This window comes from Tachysurus vachellii, chromosome 8 (assembly GCF_030014155.1).
Source record: "Tachysurus vachellii isolate PV-2020 chromosome 8, HZAU_Pvac_v1, whole genome shotgun sequence".
Lineage (NCBI taxonomy): Eukaryota > Metazoa > Chordata > Actinopteri > Siluriformes > Bagridae > Tachysurus > Tachysurus vachellii.
In genome coordinates, this window is record NC_083467.1 from 3075001 (window position 1) to 3099672 (window position 24672).

General features: G+C 38.6%; 2 protein-coding genes across 2 annotated transcripts in view; one reads left to right on the plus strand and one right to left on the minus strand.

Annotated features, from left to right (window-relative positions):
• kif5c (kinesin family member 5C) overlaps positions 1–12248 on the minus strand; it is a 35084-nt gene extending 22836 nt beyond the window's left edge. Inside the window, exons 1-4 of the mRNA XM_060875743.1 lie at positions 11880–12248; positions 3500–3587; positions 2685–2758; positions 529–633 (exon numbers count right to left, since the gene is read on the minus strand). Coding sequence (XP_060731726.1) covers positions 529–633; positions 2685–2758; positions 3500–3587; positions 11880–12005 — 393 coding nt within the window. The 5' untranslated portion in view covers positions 12006–12248. The remainder of the gene's footprint in view (positions 1–528; positions 634–2684; positions 2759–3499; positions 3588–11879) is intronic.
• Positions 12249–15960: 3712 nt separating this feature from the next.
• On the plus strand, positions 15961–24543 carry map3k19 (mitogen-activated protein kinase kinase kinase 19). The gene is made up of 14 exons (XM_060877233.1): positions 15961–16076; positions 16306–16584; positions 17536–17727; positions 18076–18236; positions 18389–18504; positions 18624–18712; positions 19400–19460; positions 20099–20162; positions 20547–20791; positions 20870–20901; positions 20980–22959; positions 23054–23155; positions 23272–23969; positions 24248–24543. The coding sequence occupies exons 2-14, from the start codon at positions 16417–16419 to the stop codon at positions 24357–24359; spliced, it is 4020 nt and encodes a 1339-aa protein (XP_060733216.1). The 5' UTR covers positions 15961–16076; positions 16306–16416; the 3' UTR covers positions 24360–24543.
• The last annotated feature ends 129 nt before the right edge of the window (positions 24544–24672 follow it).

Consider the following 24672-nt stretch of genomic DNA (forward strand, 5'->3'; position numbering starts at 1 on the left):
GAATGAATAATTATTGTTGATATACTACTACTACTACTACTAATAATAATAACAACAATAGATATTATTTTTATTATTGTTGTTACTATTATTATTATTATTATTATTATTATTATTATTATTATTATATGCTTAAAATGACCTAAAATGAAATGTTTAATAGAAAAATGCCTAAAAATATTTTTTCATGTTCACTAGTAATTTTAGTGTGTATTGTGCACTTTTAAACAAACAAACAAACACACAAACAAATAAATAAATAAATAATAACCAGTCAACACTAAGCATGGCTGAATGTGAGAGCAGTGACATGGAAAATTATCGGAGTTGACACACACACATATGGTCAACATACTCATTTCACTCTGCCACCATGTGTCTATGCTCCTGTACACACTCACACCTACCAGCAATGTTCTTGAACACACACACACACACACACACACACACACACACACACACAAACAAACATAAAAAAACAGATAAGGCAAAGGAATTTTAAAAGGTCTTTCTTGGTTTGTCTGTTACCTTGATGTGAAACTCAAGGTCCTCATCCATGGAGTAAATGTGGTCAAAGATGTCCTGAGAGATGCGAGGAATGATGCCTTTACGTGCCGAGTCATGAAGGTTCCCCTGTGTGAAGCGGATATCAACCAAAACACATACATGTTAGTATGTTACAGTACATGCAGGTAAACAAATGATATTTAATTATCTATACTAAAAAGAGAACATGTAGTCAGATAGATTAAAGAATTATGTATAGTTTATGTATAGTTTACGTAAAAAAATTACGTTACTTAACAAAACAAATTTAATTTAAATCTTTAATTTAAATGACTAGATTGAGTTCGAATAGCGTAAAATGTCACTCATTTCAATCACATGGAACTGAAGTACGAATTTTAATAAAGTAAATAAATGTTTTTCCACTGTATTGAACTGAACCTAAAATCTGTATAAAAAAACTTTGAGATGTGGCCTGAACCTTTCCAATCTCTATATTGAGCCCAACGCTCTCATGAACCAGAAACATTTCACACAATAAACCGTAAAAATTGATTAATTTAACGATATTATTTTATCAACTAATGAACACAAGCATGGAAATGAATGAAGGGGCTAGACAGAGGGACGAGTAAATAAATCTTATACAGCGTAAAGATTTTGAGATCACTGGAATAGACAAAATAGAGAAAAAATATATATTTGACTCCAAGGAAGTTCCTATTTCATCTCATATTTAATCAAATTTGCTTCATATCAGAGTGAGAGTGAATATCATATGAATATCAAATGTCACTGATTGTAATGCAATAAAACGTTCCAACAGATTTATAATAAAATATATTGAAATTGATTTATGGAACGTTCAGTAATACAAAAATCTTTAGACGACGCTTACGTTTCATTTAGCGCGTATTTGGGACTGCGTGCAAATCTGTGCAGTAACTACAGAGCCGAGTCTATATTCAGCTCGATGAAAGAAATGGTCTGTTTCCAGGGAAACAGCTGCTACTGATTGGCACTGATCATGTGGCATATTGTGAGAACTGCGAGCTAGTCACACCTTGTCGTTATTTTAGCCCAGCTGCACTTTTTAAAGGCCGGAGACGTATAGATTAAATCAGGGGAAGGGTTAAAGCCTCATGAATATACTGCAGCATATTACACACAATATGAAACATTACTCCTCAAAGCGAGATCTTGTTCATCCGGAAGCGATCGCTGGTGCAAGGAAGAAAATTGGTCTGAGCGTGTCATCAACTGTTTAAATCGACTTTCACAATGTTCACAAGGCTCCATCAACGTTAAACCGAATCAAGTGACTAATCGAATGGATTAATAACAACAAGAATCCAGTAATAAACACGCACTGATTACAGAAACACTGACACAATCATTATTCTCCAGTCTAGACTGGCATTTCCTGTCCTTCTGTAAACCGACACCTTTAACAGTGGTTTCAGTACAGCTCTTTGACCCAGATTACACAAATCAAAATGCCTATCGAATGCTGCCGCCGACTGAACATCGGAGCTCAGCCCTGAAACAGGAAGACCTGTCACTGCCGGTCAATGGTAGGACTAATGACCTGATGAATATTAGCATTATTAACAGAACCCGCTGCCTTTTAACAGGGCGGCTTCTTTCACTCACAGTTTTTTTTTTGGTCTCCAATCACAAAGCAAAGCTAATATTTTCTCTCATCAGCATGCCTTTTACTAAGGAATCCCTCTGGGATTCCTGGGATGGTTAATGAGAAGTTTAATTCCAGTTAAAACCTTTTTCTCAATTTATTATTTTTTTATGAGGAACTGAGGAAGCAACGCTTGGGTTAAGGCTCTGAGTTGTTGATCGGAGGATCGGGGTTCAAGGCCCAGCACAGCCAAGCTGCCACTGCTGGGCCCTTGAGCAAGGCCCTCAACCCTCCCTGCTCCATTGGTGCTGTATCATAGCTGCCCCTGCACTCTGACCCCCAACCTCCTCAGTTGGGGTATGTGAAGAAAAGAATTCCACTGTGCTGTGATGTATATGTGGCGATAATAAAGGCTTCTATGCCCCGTTCTTCTTCTAAAAAGTTGTTTATTCATAAAATATACACACTGTGGCTTGCATGGAGTCTCGTGCCAGTGGCTTTATGATTTACAGAACTTAGACAGTTCCTTAGACAATTTTCTTACCTCCATGGTGTGGGTTTTCCCAGATGAAGTCTGGCCATAGGCAAAAATGGTTCCGTTGTATCCATTGAGAACGTCTGATAGGAAAATGAGTCGAATCTCAACAAATCTCAAGAACATTTTAGTGTAGAATGTTAGCGTACATACAGTGGGTATAATGGGTCACAAATTAAAGGAAACAATTACTTTGTAAGGTTAATTGTCTCTGAAATACCCTTAAATACTAATCTATGTCAGGGAAATACCCTTAAATACTAATCTATGTCAGGGAAATACCCTTAAATACTAATCTATGTCAGGGAAATACCCTTAAATACTAATCTATGTCTCTGAAATACCCTTAAATACTAATCTATGTCAGGGAAATACCCTTAAATACTAATCTATGTCTCTGAAATACCCTTAAATACTAATCGTAAGGTTAATTAGCCACTAGAACAGCTTTGAAGTGCCTGAGCCTTTAATTATACAGTCTCTGTAATTATTTCTTCAAGATTTGAATGCTCTTTATGTCTCTTTTCTTTTGAGGGACCAAAACCATGCAAACAAAACCATGCTTTTTCCAGGTTTTCCATTAATTTGTCAGCGGTTTGGAATTCTTATCTGAAAAAACATTAGACTGCTAATATTAACATGCATACAGTACAAGACACAATTAACACAATTCTGTCAAATTTTTCAAAAAGGATTAGAAAATAATCAAATCTCCCAAATGAAATGATAGAAATAGGTCAGATATCACGATCCATCACATTAGCGTTGTCATATGACTAGGGGAAAAAAAATTAGGATTTATTTTTTTCTCAAATGCATCATACCTTTAACGATCTGCTTAGCACAGGCATCGTAGACCAGCTCTTGGTTTGTGTTTGGAGGAAGAACTCGATCAAACACGTAAGGCTTACCCTGTCAAAGTCAACAGAGATTCATTTAGAGACACATATAGTTTAATCATTTATTATTTAAAACTATATCACAATTAAATGCCATATTAATTCTGTTTATTATGTTGTTTATTTCTAAGCAATTCATCTTTACTTTAACCATCGTTTTAGAGCAACGACACTGATAAGAGACGGGCAGGTTGAACGGTTAGCGCTCTGTAGTCTAAATATCTAAAGCCCTAAGTGCCATAGCTGAAATACAACAATAAAAATAAACAACACAGTATCTATTTCTGTAGCTTTACTTATTCTACGAAATAGCATTTATGCCAACCCTACAACCTCGACACAAAGAAAAGTCTCGTGGGTATTAAAGTAGTCCACATCATACAAGGCTTTAAGCTCCTCCTACCCCAGCTGTCAATCATTCCTGACTGTCTCATCCACTTTCTGATTCTTTGTTTAGGGCAAAATGTTGTGGACATCATATTTTATGTGAGGAAAAAAAGCAGTTATAGACTGAAGAAAAGCTGAAAAACTGAAGATAGAAAAGAAGATATAATTAAGTGGCATAGACAGGGAAGAAAATGCCCTTAAATACTAATGTGTCTCTGAAATACCCTTAAATACTAATCTGTGTCTCTGAAATACCCTTAAATTCTAACGTGTTAATAAAATACCCTTAAATAGTAACCTGTGTTAAAAAAAATACACCCTTAAAACTAATCTGTGTTAATGAAATACCCTTGAATACTAATCTATGTCAGGGAAATACCCTTAAATATTAATGTGTCTCTGAAATACCCTTAAATACTAACCTGTGTTAATAAAATACCCTTAAATAGTAATGTGTTAAAAAAATACCCTTAAATAGTAATCTGTGTTAAAAAAAATACCCTTAAATATTAATCTGTGTTAATCAAATACCCTTAAATACTAATCTATGTCAGGGAAATACCCTTAAATACTATTGTGTCTCTGAAATACCCTTAAATACTATTCTCTGTCAGGGAAATACCCTTAAATACTATTCTGTGTCACTGAAATACCCTTAAATACTAACCTGTGGTAATAAAATACCCTTAAATACTAATCTATGTCAGGGAAATACCCTTAAATACTAATCTGTGTCTCTGAAATACCCCTAATACTAAGGTATATTAGTGAAATACCCTTAAATACTAATGTGTCTCTGAAATACCCTTAAATACTATTCTGTGTCTCTGAAATACCCTTAAATACTAACCTGTGGTAATAAAATACCCTTAAATACTAATCTATGTCAGGGAAATACCCTTAAATACTAATCTGTGTCTCTGAAATACCCCTAATACTAATGTGTATTAGTGAAATACCCTTAAATATTATTGTGTCTCTGAAATACCCTTAAATACTATTCTGTGTCTCTGAAATACCCCTAATACTAATGTGTATTAGTGAAATACCCTTAAATACTAATGTGTCTCTGAAATACCCTTAAATACTAACCTGTGTTAATAAAATACCCTTAAATACTAACCTGTGTTAATAAAATACCCTTAAATACTAATCTGTCTCTCTGAAATACCCTTAAATACTAATACAGTATGTGTCTCTGAACTACCCCTAATACTAATCTGTGTCAGAGAAAAACCTTATATTACGTTAAGAACAAACTTCATACATAAAGAAAGCTGTTGAAACTATTTCAGACATTTGACCGTCATGTGATCTTGATACATTTTAGATCAAATTCTAAATCTTATTACTTCAAAGTAAAAAAAGGTTAAAAAAAAAAAAAAGGTCCATTTTATTGAAAGCCTCTGTGATGTACTGAAGACCAATAACCGGTAATCAGAAGCTTCATTTGAGAATCAATTTCACGTGACTCATGAATCAACATGTTGGAAGTGTAACGTTAACGTTGTGTCACACTCTGAGGTCCTTTGTTATGAGGCACACAGGGGTCCAGGGACCTCAAAAGCTTTCTCTGAACAGACCCTGTCGCCACGGAAACTGCTGTCTAGCTCCCTGATTGGCTGTCAGATAAGACTAGGTGGCAGGGGGATGGAAAGTGTGACTGAAAGGATAGAAACATGATTGCTGGTGTGTCTTGATGCATAAACATATCTCAATCAGTCAGATAACAGTGACGGCATCTTGTTCGGGGCGTGATTTATAACATCAGTATTAATCAGTGCTGTCTTTTATAGGGACCAGGAGTAAATCATTCTATAATGGGATCTGTTTCAAAAACAGTGCTTTTCTCTTAATAAATCTTAATTAAATCTTATACACTGTAACTGAAAACTATCAGTACAATATAATACAAACGTACAACATCTATACTGTAAAATAAGTGCCAATGTGCTGCACAGAATATACGTCTGAGCTAATCTAACCTACAGTTGCTACACACCCTACAGTTGAGCTGAGCTACACACCCTACAGTTTACAGAGAGATTCTGTGAGCAAGCAAACCCCCACACGTGTGCAGGAAACACACACGCATGCACGCATACGGACGAAGCATCAAAACGGCGTCTACATTCGGTCAATAATTGATGCCGGGTCTCTGGGGAGAGTCAGGGCCTTTCCGCAGGGCAGCTGTGCAGCTGCAGAACTCAATCTTTCCATTCCAAGGCTTAAGGACATCAATACTCTAAAGCGTCTCCCTAAATCTCTAAACAAATACTGTGTCAATAACAACACAGCCACAAATAGTTACAAAACTCAGTTCTGCCATGTGAATAAGGAATCTAATGAATAAGGCAGAGCACTGGATATTGCATCTGTTTCCAAAGTACCTGAAGCTCAGGTGTTTGGTATAGATGTCACACTACGCACCAAACAATATCGATATTCTCCGAGTAATAAATACATTAATGAGACAGACCTCAAAAGCAAAAAAAAAAAACATTCAGCATTTCAGATAGCAAGGCAATCATACATGAAATACAAATATGTGTGTGTTTGTGTGTGTGTGTGTGTGTGTGTGTGTGTGTGTGTTTGTGTGTGTGTGTGTGTGTCTCAAGCGCAGAATAAATATTCACACCTCTTCCACACCCTCATCACAGAAACACACATTTCATGCACACTGAGCTAATCTTGTACGAGCTTGCAGATGAAATGAGGAGGAAAATTGAACAGATCAAACATGGAGAAAGACCCGAGACCATAAGCTCTGAGCAACAGTGGATTTGACATCATGGAAAATCATTTTAAATAAATCGAATTGCGAAAAAAAAAACACAACATTGTGCATAAAAATAACATGAACTCACCTATTAGATCAAAGATAAATAATCCATTATATTTAAAATTCTATTAGTCTGTTTTATTTTATTATCTATAATTTTCTACTTTAATTACGACAAGTATTTTATTTAGTGTATAAAGGTGATTTTAGATATGTATTTATTATTATTATTATTATTATTATTATTATTATTATTATTATTATTAAAATAGGAGTAATATTTTTAATGTAAGTATATTGTAATATATCATAATCTGTGAGTAATAATAATACTGTTTATTTCACCTACATTAATTGAGTTTCGCAATAAATTTATAATCAAATTCAGAATAAATTCAGCCAGTAAAGCACCTTGACCCGAAGTGAACTGAATACAAATCAGAAAATCAAAGTAGACTGAAATTGAACATATTTAAAGTATAAATATAAAGTATATTTTGAATAAAATGATTAATATCCGTTCTATCCATCTTCAAACCAATTTTTATTATTTCTATCGTCATGATTAAAGTGTCATTGAATAAAACAGCTTCCATAGACAAACATTTTAAAAAGATGGAAATGCCCAGATACACATAACAATGCATTAATATATACTTTGTGCTCAGTTCCTTCGGACGACACTAAAATCTGGTAAAAAAGAAAACATGACCATCCCTTTTTCCGCATTTCCAGTTATGTTAATATCATTTAGTCTAGTGGTGAAACCCCCAGCACCCCAGAGATCACTAAAGCCTCCAGGCTGAAAAGCAGGATACAAAGAACAGTTCACCACCTCATAACGCTCGCTAATGAGCCACAGCTAGATGTCCAGGGACAGTAATATATGTGCATGTATTAAAACCCTGTTCAACAGATCAACACGTTCACAAACACACACAAGTATTAGGGTTTTGCAAAAGAACAAAACATTAATGCATTATAAATCTGTAGGATTTATACTAGCAGGTTTATTAGCATATGAATAGAGTGAACAGATTTGCTCTGAAGGATATCGATTTTGGAGGATTACAAACGTTCCATTAGTCGCTGATGGGGGGAAAAAGACGCATTAACTAGGTTTATACCTATATATACATTCACCGAGAACATTATTAGTGTTAACACTACTAATACTAATACTAGATAAAGGCATCGCTTTGCTCTCAAAAAAGGCCTGGATTCCACAAGATGTTGGAAATGTTCCTTTTGGTCGGCTTATGTTTACTGTATAACTGCATCAGACAGTTACTGCAGATTCTCCAGAATCTCTACCACATCCAAAATAATGTTCTACTGGATTCAGATCCAGTGACTGGGAAGATCTCTAAAGAACATTGAGCTTGTTGTCATGTTCATGAAACAAGTTTCTGTGCATTTTCATAAAAGTTTCCATTATAAAAAATGAGTAAATGGTGGTTATGAAGGGATGCACATGATCAGGAACTGTACTCAAATAGGCCCAAAGGGTGGCAAAAAACATTCCCCATACACCATTACACCAGCTCCACCAGCCTGGACTGTTCACACAAGGACTGTCCATGGGTTCATGGTGTCGATGCCAAATTCAGACCCTACCATCTACAGAAATCCAGATTCATCGGATTGATTCTGTGATGGGGGGCACGGTGACTTAGTGGTTAGCACGTTCGCCTCACACCTCCAGGGTCGGGGTTCGATTCCCGCCTCCACCTTGTGTGTGGAGTTTGCATGTTCTCCCCGTGCCTCGGGGGTTTCCTCCGGGTACTCCGGTTTCCTCCCCCGGTCCAAAGACATGCATGGTAGGTTGATTGGCATCTCTGGAAAATTGTCCGTAGTGTGTGATTGCGTGAGTGAATGAGAGTGTGTGTGTGTGCCCTGTGATGGGTTGGCACTCTGTCCAGGGTGTATCCTGCCTTGATGCCCGATGACGCCTGAGATAGGCACAGGCTCCCCGTGACCCGAGGTAGTTCGGATAAGCGGTAGAAGATGAATGAATGAATGAATGAATGAATGATTCTGTGATACAAAATGCCACATGATTGGTTGTTTTGGAACGGCGTGACTGAGCAGGAGTACATGTAGTTTTATTTCCTCACAGCCTCACAGACACTTTAATCTCACCCACTCCATCTGTATTCGCAGCACGAATATCAAGCAAGAGAAATGTCTTTCTTATGTCACTTCTATAGCAATTTTCTCTCATTATGTCACTTGACAGCTTCGCTATTTTATGCCTTTTGTGTGAATTTGAACGGATCCCTGAACAAGCTCAGCAGAAGAATGCAAAATTGTCAGAATGCATTTAAGACGATTTAGTTCTGCTGTAATGTTATTTGTATTAAAGCGCTATCTACTGTACTGTGCTAACTACTATCTACTGTATATTATTCAATGACTACAGAGTAATTAATGGGAAGGGCGTGTGTGTAGTTTTGAAATAAATTTGTGACACTTCCTGTCCACCAAAAATGTCAAACATCTAACAATATGAGCAAAGGTACGATTTTATTCTGAGCTAAAACAAACAAACAAAATAATAATAAATAAATAATAAATAATAGCTCAATGGCCACTACACACGTGATAAATACCTATTTTCTTGTTACACACAAATTAAGTACATGCTCTATTTACATTTTGATAAACAACTAGTGTTGTGCATAATTCGATGAAACTAACAATGCAGACCAGTAATATAGCTAAATTTTCAATGAATGCCATTGCAAGATGATTAGAATCCAACCATATACCTCAGTAGCCATTCATGCCAGTTCATTCATAAAGGATTCTATTAAATTGTGTACTAAACTCTGGTTAACTTTTAGTATTTGCTTATATTAATGTCATAGTCAATATACATATATAGAGATAGAGACAGAGATGGTTTGTAATAATCAGTAAAACTAATTGTGCAGAAAATTCTCTTCACTTGGCTTTAAATGAAATTAGGCCGTGTTCCACAAGAAAACAACGCAGACAAGATTAGACTGAGTAGATTAGATTATAAAAGAGATAATATACAGGGGTTATGGGTTCATTTTAGGCTGAATTAGATTAGCTAGATACTGAATTGTTCCATGTAGAAAAGCTGACATTCAACTCATTAAATAATTTTTTTTTTAAAAATATAAAAATAAAAATATTTATTTAAAAATATACTATGATTACCAGCCGATTTCAAGACAACAAAAAAATAAATAAATATATTTATATTATACACGTATATATACAATTTGTTCATTTTAATTCTTTTATTTATGTTTGTATAGAAATGCACAGATTATTTTGGTTTTTTATAAAAAAATAAATAAATAAATAAATAAAAATATATATTTATATATATCTGTGCATTTCTATACAAACATAAATAAAAGAATTAAAATGAAAAATTGTTGAATAAACAAACAAACAAACAAACAAACAAACAAATTAATGAATACGAAAATATGTCTGGACAAAAATTTCATCTTGAGAGTCAATACATGAGCAAAATGATATGTTTTAGTGCTCTCTTGGACTGATAATAGACTAATTAATCTGTAGAAATTAAATCTGTGTGAACAAAATTGATTGCTTTGAAGATTTTAAAGACTCCAAAACCCACATTTACTTCACATCATCGCACTCATTTTGGTCATTCGGAAACGTGGCGGCTTTGTGATGTGGACGTCTGAGCCGGGTTAAAGACAGCCGAGACGATCACACGATCGCTCACTAAATAGAGAACATCCCAAGCTTTTGTCTGAACCTTTCGTCAGTGTTATGCTAAGACTTTGTCATGCAATCATGACATCATCAGCATGAAAACACAATGCAATTTGGTTATACTTGTAACAAAAAACCCTCAAATGTGCTTGTAATCAAAAGAAGCCTCGCTTACAGGAGAAGATCCTGCATTGTTTTAAAATATCCGGTGCAAAATGAATGCTTAGTTTCAGATTGCAATGTTAATTTCTTTATATTAATATTTTAGATATTGTTTTGTATTTTGTCTGGGTAACATACCAACAAGTCGATCACTGACAAAGTCTGAGTGCATAGTGACAAGCATGTGATTGGATGGTAGCTCACGTTGACATTTTTTGGCTATTGTAAAACATCTTTGTGTGTTTTCAGTCAGGAAAACTATATAATAATAATAATAACAACAATAATAATAATACTAATCATAACAATAACAACAACAATAATAAAAAATAATAATAACAACAATAATAATAAAAAATAACAACAACAACAATAATAATAAAAAATAATAATAACAACAACAATAATAAAAATAACAACAACAACAACAACAATAATAATAACGATGATGCCAAGTCTAAGATTCTGAGATTTACGGTTCATAGTTCATTAGCAAAATGAATTTGCAATCTAAGTAACAGCTTCATTTGGTGAAACAGAAACCTAAAGATAATATCAGGATTATCCGTCCAAGATAAAAACACAAAATTGGTTCTATTGAGAGAGAAAAAAAAAGCTTTTCATTCTCAAATCATTTCTTTTATTGTAAACTATCGGTACACAACATACACAAAAGCATGTACACCCCTAACTATCACACCCATATGTGTTCCTTCTCTAAACTGTTGCCACCGAGTGAACTAAGAGGCCTAAACCTGCTCCATCAAGACAAGTACACAATGATGTGTGAAGGATGGAGTGGAAGAATCGAGTGTCCTGCACAGAGCCCTGATTCTGACTCAACCCCAATGAACACGATTGAGATGAACTGGAAGAGTTCGAGTGAACCCCAGATCTCATCGATACCTGATCTCACTAATGCTCTTGTTGCTGAATGAACACAAATCTCTACAGTCAGCCTCCAACATCTGGAGGAAAGTAAAGATTTCCCAGTAAAGTAAAGATTATTATAACAGCAAAGAGAGGCACTGAACATGTGTTCAACATGTGATGGAGAGATGTCCACAAACATTTAACCATGTAGTGCATCACTGCAGAGATATTAATGTGTTACTGTGTGATTTGGAACACAGCCCAGGGTTTAACTGGATTCGATTCCTAATTCCTGTTAATTCTTTATTAAGGGAAAAGCTGGGCTTCATCCCTGGTCAAGCAAAGGAAAGTAAAAGTGAGATCGTGTTGACTCACCGAAATAACGACAGTGTCCTCGCCCTTAAATTTTGGGATGTATTTGTCTCCTCTGGTGATTTCCGACTCGTTCAGTGGCCTGAATCGGCACATCACTTTGACTCCGCATTCCGCCGCGTCCACCATGTCGAACCTGACCAAGGAAGGAAAACGTGAAGATCCTGAGAAGTTCAAGCTCGGAGGAAAACTTGATGCTGTACAGAGATCAGTCGCGCATCTCCAACATGACTATTTGGAAAATAAATCCAGTCTAAAAGCCTAATTTAATCAAACTCTCCACCTGTGTAAACACTTTCGGCTTCAAGCAGACTATTAATAAGTGCCACAGATCAGAGATGCAGTGAGATCGGAGTCTTTAACGCTCTGGATAACGTGCTGTTGGTCTCAGTGACCAAACACTGACCGCAGCATCAGCATCACGCAGCATACCGGCTTTAAAGGCTCATCTCGCGCATGCGCATTGTGCGTTAGTAGAGCGGCGATTATACGGACAGTCAGCAGCGCCCCCATGACATAAAACAGGAGATATACGGAATTTTATAAAAGTTCGCATAAGGATTTGGGAAACGCGGAGGAGCTCCGATTTACCCTGGTATGGAAAACTAGGCATTCATAAACCCACACCCCACACCCCACAACACACACACACACACACACACACACACACACACACACACACACTTCATCTCTCTCTCACACACGCATACACATACACACGCACGCACGCACGCACTCTCTCTCTCTCTCTCTCTCTCTCTCACACACACACACGCATACACATACACACGCACGCACACACTCTCTCTCTCTCTCTCTCTCTCTCTCTCTCTCTCTCTCTCTCACACACACACACACACACTTCATCTCTCTCTCACACACGCATACACATACACACGCACGCACGCACGCACACTCTCTCTCTCTCTCTCTCTCTCTCTCTCTCTCTCTCTCTCTCTCTCTCACACACACACACACACACACACACACACACACACACACACACACCATCTCTCTCTCTCTCTCTCTCTCTCTCACACACACACACACACACACACACACACTCTTCATCTCTCTCTCTCACACACACACACAAACATACACACACACACTCTTCATCTCTCTCTCTCTCTCTCTCTCTCTCTTTCTCTCTCACACACACAAACATACACACACACACTCTTCATCTCTCTCTCTCTCTCTCTCTCTCTCTCTCACACACACACACACACACACACACACACACACACACACACACACACACACTTCATCTCTCTCTCTCTCTCTCTCTCTCTCTCTCTCTCTCTCACACACACACACACACTCTTCATCTCTCTCTCACACACACACACACACACACACACTCTTCATCTCTCTCTCTCTCTCACACACACACACACACACACACACACACACTCTTCATCTCTCTCTCTCTCACACACACACACACTCTTCATCTCTGTCTCTCTCTTTCTCTACACAACACTATTAGTCACTATTAGTCGCTATTAGTCAATTTCAGCTCCTACACACTGTAGTAGACAGATGAAATCAAAATGATTTGCATTTCTATTCAAATATTTTTAACTCAAATCCGTTTATTTATTTATAACAAGTTTGAGCTTTTATCCTACAGGAGTAAGATATGAGACTATCAAGAGAAGAAGGCTAAAATAGATGACGATTGCTTTTTATCAAGCTGTAAGTCTAATCAATAAAAAAAAGAAAAAAAAAATCCTTTTAGCACTGATGCTATACAGCTGACGCCCTGTTAACAATATAAGCAGAACACAAACAACTGCATACAGTAGATTTCTAGAACCTTCTGCAGATTCAGCAGGATAGAGGTTTATTTATTCATTTATTTTTCAATATTTCATTTAAGATCTATTGTCAAGCTCTGATATGAAATAAGAATAATAAATATAAATAAAAATAATAAAAATAAATATACTGAGATTTTGAAATAAAAAGTGTTCACAAACAGATAGATAGATAGATAAATAGATAGATAGATAGATAGATAGATAGATAGATAGATAGATTACTAGTACTATTGATATTAAGGTATTTTCACAGAACATATATTTTTACATATAAGCAAATTATGCTCTTAACCTTTCCTGCCAGCAGGAGGCGCCAAAAGACCACATCCATCTATGTATCTATGTATCTATGTATCTATGTATGTATGTATGTATGTATCTATCTATCTATCTATCTATCTATCTATCTATCTATCTATCTATCTATCTATCTATCTATCTGTCTATCTATCCATCCATCCATCCATCCATCCATCCATCCATAACAGCTCTTTGCTAGTTCTGAATGATTTGCATGTCTCAAGAAGAAAATAGTACATATATACTCCAAAGTCTGCCTTCCAGACCTTTTGATACAGTTTCTGTGATTTTTAACCCTAACGATTATGGAGGCTACTGTATGGATTACGGCAGCTTGTTTCAGCAAACCACTGGTGAGCAGTGTGTGGTGGCTTTTTCATCCTGGATTCTGCCTTATATTTGTTGGTAAAGCAATCACTGGACCTAACAAATCTCCCAAAAGATGGTCGCCCAGACTGTTATGGATCTCCACTGGCTTATTAGGAAATTTGGTGAAAGTTATGCGTATTTAATTATTGACCTTTGACATAAAGTTTCTGAATAGCAGCCTTACCAAGAATTTCAGCTTTGGGAGGCTCCAGATGTACAATTATTTTGAGACCATGTCATTGAGGTGCTTGTTCAAATCCTGTCTTTCAAACACACCTCCACCATTTGGCTAGATGAGCTCTCCTATTTCATGCTAACTTTGAAATATCACATATAATAATGCCATCCATCCATCCATCTTCTACCGCTTATCCGGGCTGGGTCGCGGGGGCAGCAGTCTAAGCAGGGACGCCCAGACTTCCCTCTCCCCTGACACTTCCTCCAGCTCTTCTGGGGGAATACCGAGGCGTTCCCAGGCCAGCCGAGAGACATTTTCCCCGGGGCCTCCTCCCGGTTGGACATGCCTGGAACAGATGCCCGAGGCACCTCAGATGACTCCTCTCGATGTGGAGGAGCAGCGGCTCTACTCTGAGCTCCTCCCGAGTGACCGAGCTCCTCACCCTATCTCTAAGGGAGCGCCCAGCCACCCTGCGGAGGAAACTCATTTCGGCCGCCTGTATCCGGGATCTTGTCCTTACGATCATGACCCAAAGCTCATGACCATAGATGAGGGTAGGAACGTAGATCGACTGGTAAATAGAGAGCTTCGCCTTGCAACTGTCCAATCTTTAATATGTCATATTTATACCATAGTGAGGTTGAATACATGTTTCTGATTGGACAGGAAGTGCTGCTTCATCTTGCGAAGTGGTGGCTCAAACAGGTCAGGAGGTTGAGGGGTCATTGCACAGCATCTCCAATCTATCACGGTTGGACCCTTGAACAAGATTAAAAAGTGCTGTCATGTGTCAGTAATAAACAAAGGCTTCTTCTTCATATGGTAGCTCAGCTCCAAGGAAAATCACAGATTTATATTAATGCACTTGTTCTTGCGGTATGTAAAAGTGCTTTTAAAAATGTATGGGCATGAGACGATTATTTAGCGCACACAGTGTTTTATTCCATACATAAGTGAGCTGCCTGCAGTGGTTTTCCATCCAGGGTGTATTCCCATCTTGCTCATGGAACAGGCTCTAGATCCACAGTGAACCAGACCAAGGTAAAGTGGATAAAGAAAGCGAATGAAGGAATGACCTGTGGAGGTAACTGTTCATTATTCACCTCCCAGTCATGGTGCGTTCTTTATTGTAGCTTAAAGCCTTGACAGATTGTAGCAGTGATAAGCACGGATCAAAAACAAAAAACGGATCACTTTGTTAAGCGTTTTTATAAACAATGTACTCGTCTACCTGATCAACTGAAAAGTTTTTAGAATGCTGAAGTTCACCGGGAAAAATAAAGCTCCTTTTACTCAACACAAAGGCAGACTGAACCCGAGATCTCTGTTGATCTGCAGCCCCACCGTCTCCATAGGAACAGGCTGTAAACTCAACATTGTTCTATGCAGAGCAAAACAAGCACAGAGGAACGATGAAGACTAATAACGCTTCAAAATATATGACTGCACACATATGACTGCACCTTATGTGCTCCGTATATTTGTTATTCTTCTGCATGGATAGCTATCTTGCGGCTGGGTTGACGGGTAAGTGTTAATATTTTTCCTACAAATTAAAAAATAAAAAAAAATAAAAAAAGATTTTGTGGTAATGTGTCAAGAAACGAGTTCGCTAGAACACATAACTATGAGAGTTACTCATTAATCCCTTGGAATTCTTACTGCTGAGTTGCCAAGCATTAAGATAATTCAAACCGTGACTCAACAAATACACTCATTCGGGTCCAATCCTGATAATCTCATGGCCTTCCGTCAGGCTTGATGTACAATTAAAACTTATGGAATGGAGAGAAGACTGTGAAAAGACCAAAGCCACTCCTCCTCCGTCCGCATCTGGGTTCGTGTACCTCCTGAAGACGATTGCAGCATGAAGACGGAGGAAAGAAATTTTGTGGATGTGCTCTTTAAAGGGGAGTTCGAAGCAGTGACCCGAGGACTGGAAGATGGACTTTACACCTGGGAAGAGCTGAACCAGCCTCACAATGCCCAGGGCTCCACTCCTCTTATCAGTGCGTGTCAGATGGGCCTCGACGTGGTAAGGGATTCTTGGTAAATTTACTTAATTAAAATATACAAAATACTTTGTAGTAAAATGAAATTGATGTTGAAGCTGTTATCAATCACTGTAAAGGAAAACTGTGATGAGTGTTTTGCTTTAAAAAATTCCCAACCTCTTGTTGCACTTGGGATGAGGCCCATTTAAGTTGTTTAAAGGACTGAACATCCGATTTCCAGACTTATTCCCCCTTATTTGCCCCACTGGCATACTGCCAGATGTTGGAATGTGGACACTTGTGATAATGAGATCAGGCACTGATGTTAGGTGAGGAGGTCTGGAGTTCGTCCCAAAGGTGTCGAGGTCAGGACTATGTGCAGGATGCTTTAGTTCTTCCACACTAGTAATGCTACAGCCAGCATACAAAGACATTCTATAAAATTGCGTGTCTTACTGTTGGCTATATAGAGTCTGATGCTTGGTGAAATCATATGATGTTTAATGGCTTTATCTGCTTGTGCTTCGTCCCAAAGGGGAGTTTAGTAAGCATTCAGTGAAAGAGAGTCAAAAGGGAATGCTTTGTTTACAACCATTAAACTTGTCCATAAACATGCCTAATGATGCTAATTAAGAGTCATATCATTAGCCATGTGTTGTACTCTGAAAAACAAGTGTGCAAGGTAAAATATAATTTGCCTAATAGAGCATGGTTAAAGAATCTGATTACATCACTTTTATATATATATATGTATATATGTGTGTATATATATAAGCAGTTCCTAGGCCTGAGATTCAAAACAAGCACATGACATCCTGAAAGAGTGCAGATTCCACTGAGAATAAGGCTCTCGAGTCTCATGCCGTCCTTAATACTCACATGACCGATGATTTCATTATGTAAAGCCAAAAACAAACCGAAGCTTTTCTTACGGTGCTACGTGATGACTACCCTGCAAATGAAGCTGTTCTTGTACTCATGTGTGGATGCAGGTCATGCATTTCCTTTTGGAAAGAGGAGCAGATGCAACACTGTGCAACCAGAGCAACCAGACAGCGCTGCATGTCAGTCAGCCAGACCTACAGAAGGAGCTGTTGACTGCCATGTTGCGACCTTTAGCCCAACCTGCTCAGCTCTTAGAGGTCGCTTGGAGAGGGGACATTCACACCCTAGAGCACCTGCTGGTAAGCAGACCAGTCTCTGACTTCCACTTACCATTTGGCAGGTGGGAAACATGACACCACATTCAGATGCTTTTATTTACTGCCACACAATGAAGCACAGTTCAGATACTCAGATTGTGACAGACCGGAAAGTGGACTTTCAACATTGGCCATCTGCAATTACTTTAAAGAAAATAACCCCATTCCAATCCAATCCACCCCAACACACCCCCCATAGTCCGAATAGAGGTGCTGTATGTGTGAGAGAGTGGAAGGTAACAGAAAAGAAGCTGTTGCTTGTGCCCACATTATATATAAATAATAAGTGAGCCATCTATCCTTTCAAACAGATTTGTCTTTGTCTCGTAGATCGAGACAGACTCTGTGGATGTGAACATCCAAAACCAGAATGGATTGACCCCACTGATGCTGGCAGTGAGGGATGTGGATCTTTTTGAGGGGTTTCAAGGCACCATGGGATGGGACTATGATCCTACTAAAGTAGTGAAGACACTGCTGGCTCAGTCTGCGTAAGGAAACCAAGCTCATCTAATTTCCTTGATAATAGACTTTGAAAAGATTGTATAAAACCAGACACGGCTCAACCGGATTCATACGAGTTAGTCTCCGTCTCAGCCTTAGCCATTTACTAACAATAAACTATCAATCGTCTGTTCTTTAGAAACATGGACATCCAAGACCATAAGAGCTTCACGGTTCTTACCTATGTCTCTCAGATCAAGAGCTCCATTAAAGATGAGCTGCTCCATATTATTTTGGAACATCAAACTCAGTCAGGTGAGATTAATTTCAATTTAATCTCTAATTTAAATTCTACACTTCTGATTCCTGTAAATCGTCCTTAGTGTCTCAGTTGCAGACTCATGTAGACTTTTGTGTTGTGTTTCTAAAAACAGTGCCTGCACCCGTAGTGCCAGAGTTCCATTGTAATAATTCCCACAGTCTCTCTTCTTCACACATGTTCTCAACTTCGGCCAAAACAAGGGTATGACACCTAAACCTTTTAATAGTCTTTTATAAGGATGACAACTGACTCCATCAACCTTTATTATATATTACGTAGGTGACCATGGCCAAAAGTCTGTGGACACCTAACCATCACAACCAGTTGTGCTTGTTGAACATCCCAAACCAAAACCGGGGCATTAATATGGAGTCTGTCCCCCCTTTTGTAGTTACAATAATCTCCTCTCCATCCCAAAGATGTTTATTGGGGTCGAGGTCAAGGCTCACTCAAGTCCTTCCAAATCACATCTTCAAACAACTTGCTTTTTGCCTCTTTTGCCTTACTGGAATCGGTTTCCAGTGAATGCAAAAGGAATCATATATAATTGTGTACCTACAGCTCAGTGGTAACAGTTGGGATAAAAAGCACATAATGGTGTGATGGTCAGATGTTGGCAAACATTTGATCATACGGTATTTAGAGGTTTTTGATATTTCCACAGTGTATAGGGTTAATTGTATTCCATTTATTCTACTAGCTACTAAATGACATGCTCTTTTCCACTGACTACTTTTTCTGGTGCATTATGTACACAAATGGCATGTGCCAATGGAGTATTTACGAATTATAATAACTCTTATCAAAAGCTGGGATACAAGCTCAACGACAAACAGATCAGTTAGATGTTCCGAGCATAGAAAAACATTTTATCTCTCTTGTTTGCAGGAAGCAAAGCACCCATTTGCGTATATCGCTGTTGAAGAAGACCACAACAATGTCAACCAAGGTGAGTCCCTGTATCCCATTGAGAGCCAAAAAGACACCATGCCAAAGCTCCACCTGCACAGCCTTTACAGAAATACAGTAGCTCTCTGTCCTCTGTTTTTCCGTAACCACCCCCTGAGGCTGCTCTCTCCACTGCATTAAACACACCAACCTACCCCTGTCAACACACATCGATACTCACAAGTACTCTGGCCCGTCCCACAAAGCGACTGTGACAATGGAAGGGGTGGAACTGACTAAGCAGAGCCACTTAGCACAAAACAGCCAAGTGATCAGAGTAAGGACCGATATAACACAAAGAGCAAGGTTTGAAGACCAAGGGAAATACACATCTTACACATGACAAAACTTGGAAAATAACAGATTTAAAAAAAAATAAAATAATTGAAAACAGCTGAAGAAGCAGATAGAGGTAAGGTTTTATTGTCATCCTATTAATAAATATGTTTACTAAGATTTAAGTAGTATTGCTTGTCTTGCAAACATCAATTATGAATGTGTGTGAATGAAGTTTATCCTCAGTAAAGAATTATTTGCAATTTTGATTGTTAGTCTTATCAAAATACTACTGTAGTGTCCCTGGCACAGAGATGATTTACTGCTTGCTACGGTGTGACCCACCTTTCAATGTGTCCACAGATAAGATCATCGCCTTGTGCTTCCGCAGCGACATGGAGCCCAAGATGAACAGCAAGTTGCCTGGGTGAGCCAGCTGAGCACATAGGCATAAAGATTATTAGCCATAATTAGCATTCAAATAACCCAAATTAACCATCTGGTGGTGAACAAACTATAACACAGTAGGACAAATAGCACTTAAAGAGCCGCACCTGTACGCATACACCCATTATAGGCTTAAAAAAAAAAAGCCTTCTTGGCTCATGCACATTCAAGTGTCTTGCTCTCACTTTTACACAAAGGGTCCACAGAGGAATACTGTTACAGGTTCAAGCAGCTGTCAGCATGCATAAGACCTTGTTTCCAGGTCATCATATTATTCCAGAATAGAATAGTAGAAATATAGAAATAATGTGAAACTATGCATTTAGAACAAAATACATTAAATAAATGTCTCTTTTTCCTCTAGGCGCACATTACCAAGCCTGAAGGAGACGAATAAATGTTGGACCAAATTTGGCATTCTGTATCCTACATATGATATTTCAAGGAAATCTTCCTTAGTGCCCATACCTCCAAGGCCCACAGAGAAGACCAAATCCATATCCGAGACTCCTCTGGTACCACATTTCTCTCAGCTTAGCCAGTCAGCTCCAAGCTTGGCCCTCCTTGATGCAAACTTTCTACTACAAGTACGGACCAATATACACAACAGTAAGTGCTGGGTAAGAAACCACCTGTAACTGATGCACTTGATGCATATGACTGATTCAATATTTCAATAAATTACAGGGCTCAGCTCCAGTGATGTTGCGGGACAAAAAGTAAGATGCTTCCTAATGGTCTTGCAGTTAACTCCGCTGATATTACTTAGAACTTAACATTTATATCTTAACATTCAGGACGCAGACCATGTTCCGTGCCAACGCACTCCAAAACATTTGGCTCCGCTTGACCAAGAGTACAAAGACGGGAACGTGCTTTCAAACCTCCAGTGTCCATTGGCACCCAAGCTGACCAGCCTCTTATCTTTTGGCACCAAGGATATGAGAGAGACATTATCCAGACTGGGCTGCAGACGATCAAGGGGCACAGGAAGAGGCAGTGAGGAGAGCAGCTATAGCAGTCAAAGCTCTCTGGATGAAGATGACGAGGAAGAGAACAGCCCTGAGGAGACAGAGCAGATCTTTGGGAAAATACAGAGAGAACCGCATTTTGCCCTAGTAGCACCCTCATCTGCTCAACAACTGACGAATATTGGGATTACAGAACATATTCATTCACATAAACCCGTGCCTATCAAATCTAAATTCATAAGTCATCAAAAATTTGAAGAAAGGCAGGACTTAACAAAACAAAGAGAGCTTTCCAAAAGAGTGGAATCTTCTGAGAGGACTTTAGACACACAACAAAAAAGTGAAGCCCTGAATGTCTGTAAGGAGAACAGGACAATATGTTTAGGTCATATTACAAAAATGAACAAAAGTGTGGAATTAACAAAATCTTTCTCAAATGAACTTGATGAACCCAAGGACACTGTTACAGAGCCCAGACCTGCACCTGAAAATGGACAGTCTAGCTCTTTTGTTGCCCCTGAGCAACACCATGTCTCTCCGGTGAATCTCAAAGTGCATCATGGTCCAGCAGAAACAAGCAAAGCCAGTAAGATTACAAGAGACGACGAAATAAAATGCAAATCTCACACTAACCAAGCCATGGACCAAATAATTAAAAGACTGGAGCATGGTAAGTCCAAAAGGAATAGAAGGTCATCACAAATTATAGTTAAAGAGAAGGAATTCATAGGTAATGTTATAAGTGAGGAGAAAATAGAGCAGCCAAAGATGGCACCTATAAATCATGGTCCAAAACTCAAGGATGCACACTTAAACCGAAGGAAAGCTCCAGAGTCTCTGTATCAAGGAAGGCTGAGCGGAACCAAAAAGACTTCGAACAAAACCCAAAGTCAAAAGCAACTGCTCAATCGGGATACAAAGAAGACAACAAGGCAAGCTAAAAGGCCGGGAATTTTAGGGACACAAAGAACAAAATCATCTCTGGACTACGTCAGTTATCGTGACATGTTTCTGGAAATCCATCAGGCAGCTGAAGGACCAGCTATTTTCGAAATGTTTGCCACCCCAATATACGAAAACCTTAGAGCAGCCAGTTCTGTAGAAAGATCCAAACAGGTGCAGTCTGACGCTCAATTTAAGAGACAACCGAGCGGACAACATCGAGCACAAAAACCCGTGGAAGGTAACCGGAAGAAAAAGAAATGCCAATCTTCTAAAGGTAAACCACGCAAAAGGAAGGAAATCCAAACGCCTGAGATGAAAAAACACGATCAAGATATTGATTCAAAACAGAACGATGCCAGTGTAAGTACTGGAACAGTAGATCAGAAAAGGAAGCATAAACTCACCGCTGAGGAAGATGAGAGGAACGTCTCGGACGCAAGATTACAGACCGAAGTTAGTCCTGTGCTGTCAATGATCAGAGAAGTTCCTTCGGACACAAACATGAGGCTAGACTTCCATCATCGGGAAGATTTATTTAGCTCATTTCAGTCACACAGAACACCGTATCTTAGCATGCAGTTCTTACAAGGGGACGCAATCTCAAACGTAATCGAGGATTCCGTCGTAGTTCAGCGTCCCTCACAACCCTTGATCAACACATGGACAACTGAAAGGACAAACTCGCCTGTATACCAAAAGATTTTAGATGAAGCGGGCGAGGGACCTGTGACGGATGATTTGCTGAAACGTTTGGCAGAAGAATTAATTTCATTGGAAGAAAGAGAGGTGGAGTCTCTAAAGTCTGAGAATCCAGATATGACAAATGAAGCTCCATTAAAACTCAAGGAACTTTTTAGTGAGGTACACCGATAAAAACAATTACACAGCCGGGCAAATTTAAATCATATTATTTATGGTATTCTTACTAAAAAGTCCTTTTTATATTGTATAAAAGGTCTCTCCTCTGGCCAACCTTCATCGTACTGAGAGGTCCAGTGTAGACGGCACAATCACATGGACCAAAGGAGACATTCTGGGCAGAGGGGCCTATGGAACCGTAAGTCACTATATAGTCAAAAGGTTAAAAAGCATAAAGCAATCAAAATATTGTATACAGAAACTAGTAGATCAGTAAAATGTAATTCTGACCTACCTATTCACTGACCATTGCAGGTGTACTGTGGACTCACGAGTCAAGGCCAGTTGATTGCTGTCAAGCAGGTGACGCTGGACGTCTCAAATTCAGAGACGGCAGAGAAAGAGTACGAGCGGCTGGAGAGAGAGGTAGACCTTCTGAAGAACCTTCATCACCAAAACATAGTGGGGTTCCTGGGCACGGCACTTTCCGGCAACGTAATCAGCATTTTGATGGAATACATCCCAGGAGGCTCCATCTTGAATGTCCTGAATCGCTTCGGACCCTTGCCTGAAAAGGTGTTTGCCCTGTACACATGCCAGATCTTAGAAGGTGTCGCTTACCTTCATGATAACAGAATCATCCATAGAGACTTGAAAGGGAACAACATTATGCTCATGCCCAGTGGGGTCATCAAGCTGATTGATTTTGGCTGCGCTCGTCGCCTTAACCGCTTGTCACGCAGCGGAAGCCGTAGCGATTTCTTAAAGTCTGTGCATGGCACACCCTACTGGATGGCTCCTGAAGTGATTAACGAGACGGGTCATGGCAAGAAATCAGATATTTGGAGCATTGGGTGCACGGTCTTTGAGATGGCCACAGGAAAGCCACCACTGGCACATATGGGCAAGATGGCAGCTCTTTTCTATATTGGGGCCCAAAAGGGATTAATGCCTTCACTACCTGATGGCTTCTCTACAGAAGCTAAAGGTTTGGTGCAAGCATGTTTGATCAAGTAAGTAATTTGTTTCCTTTATTTTTTGTGCATGTTTTAAAATAAGTAGTTAGAATACACCGGATAAGAGACAACAGTCTTTTAAAACACATTTGATCAGCGCTGTAAATGTTATTCAAGATCTACATCTATACGATCACAAACAAAGAAAGCATTAGAAATGAACAAATATGCCTACCGAGACAGCAGCATTGCTGACCATTAAAAAAAATCTACCTCTAATAAAGACAACAGCTTGAAGAAACGCCATTAAATCCTTATTTTAATCTTCTTTGCAGCGACCAGAAACAGAGACCGTCAGCGGCAGATTTATTAAGGCATCCTTTCGTCTTTCACCTCCAGCAGCCTGCGAGTAGAAAGCATTCATACGGTGACCTTTACGCTCATTAGAACGTTCGAAAGAACGTGTGCCAATTTGTCTCTCAAGAAGATTCAAGCTGTGAAAGGATTCAACTATGTTTATACCTGTGGTTACGTAGGACAGATTATCTTCACTATTTAACTATTATTAAATTAACGTGAACATCTGACTGTTAAACACATGATCTTTTAGAAAACGTTTGAGATTGTATACTAAAATCTTACAATGAATAGTACAGGCATGTCTGAACTGTACACTTTAATCCTGCTTTTTCACATTATGACCAAAATAAAAAGTTCTGATTATTAACCTGCAGACTTCTGACAACACGACGTCTCACAA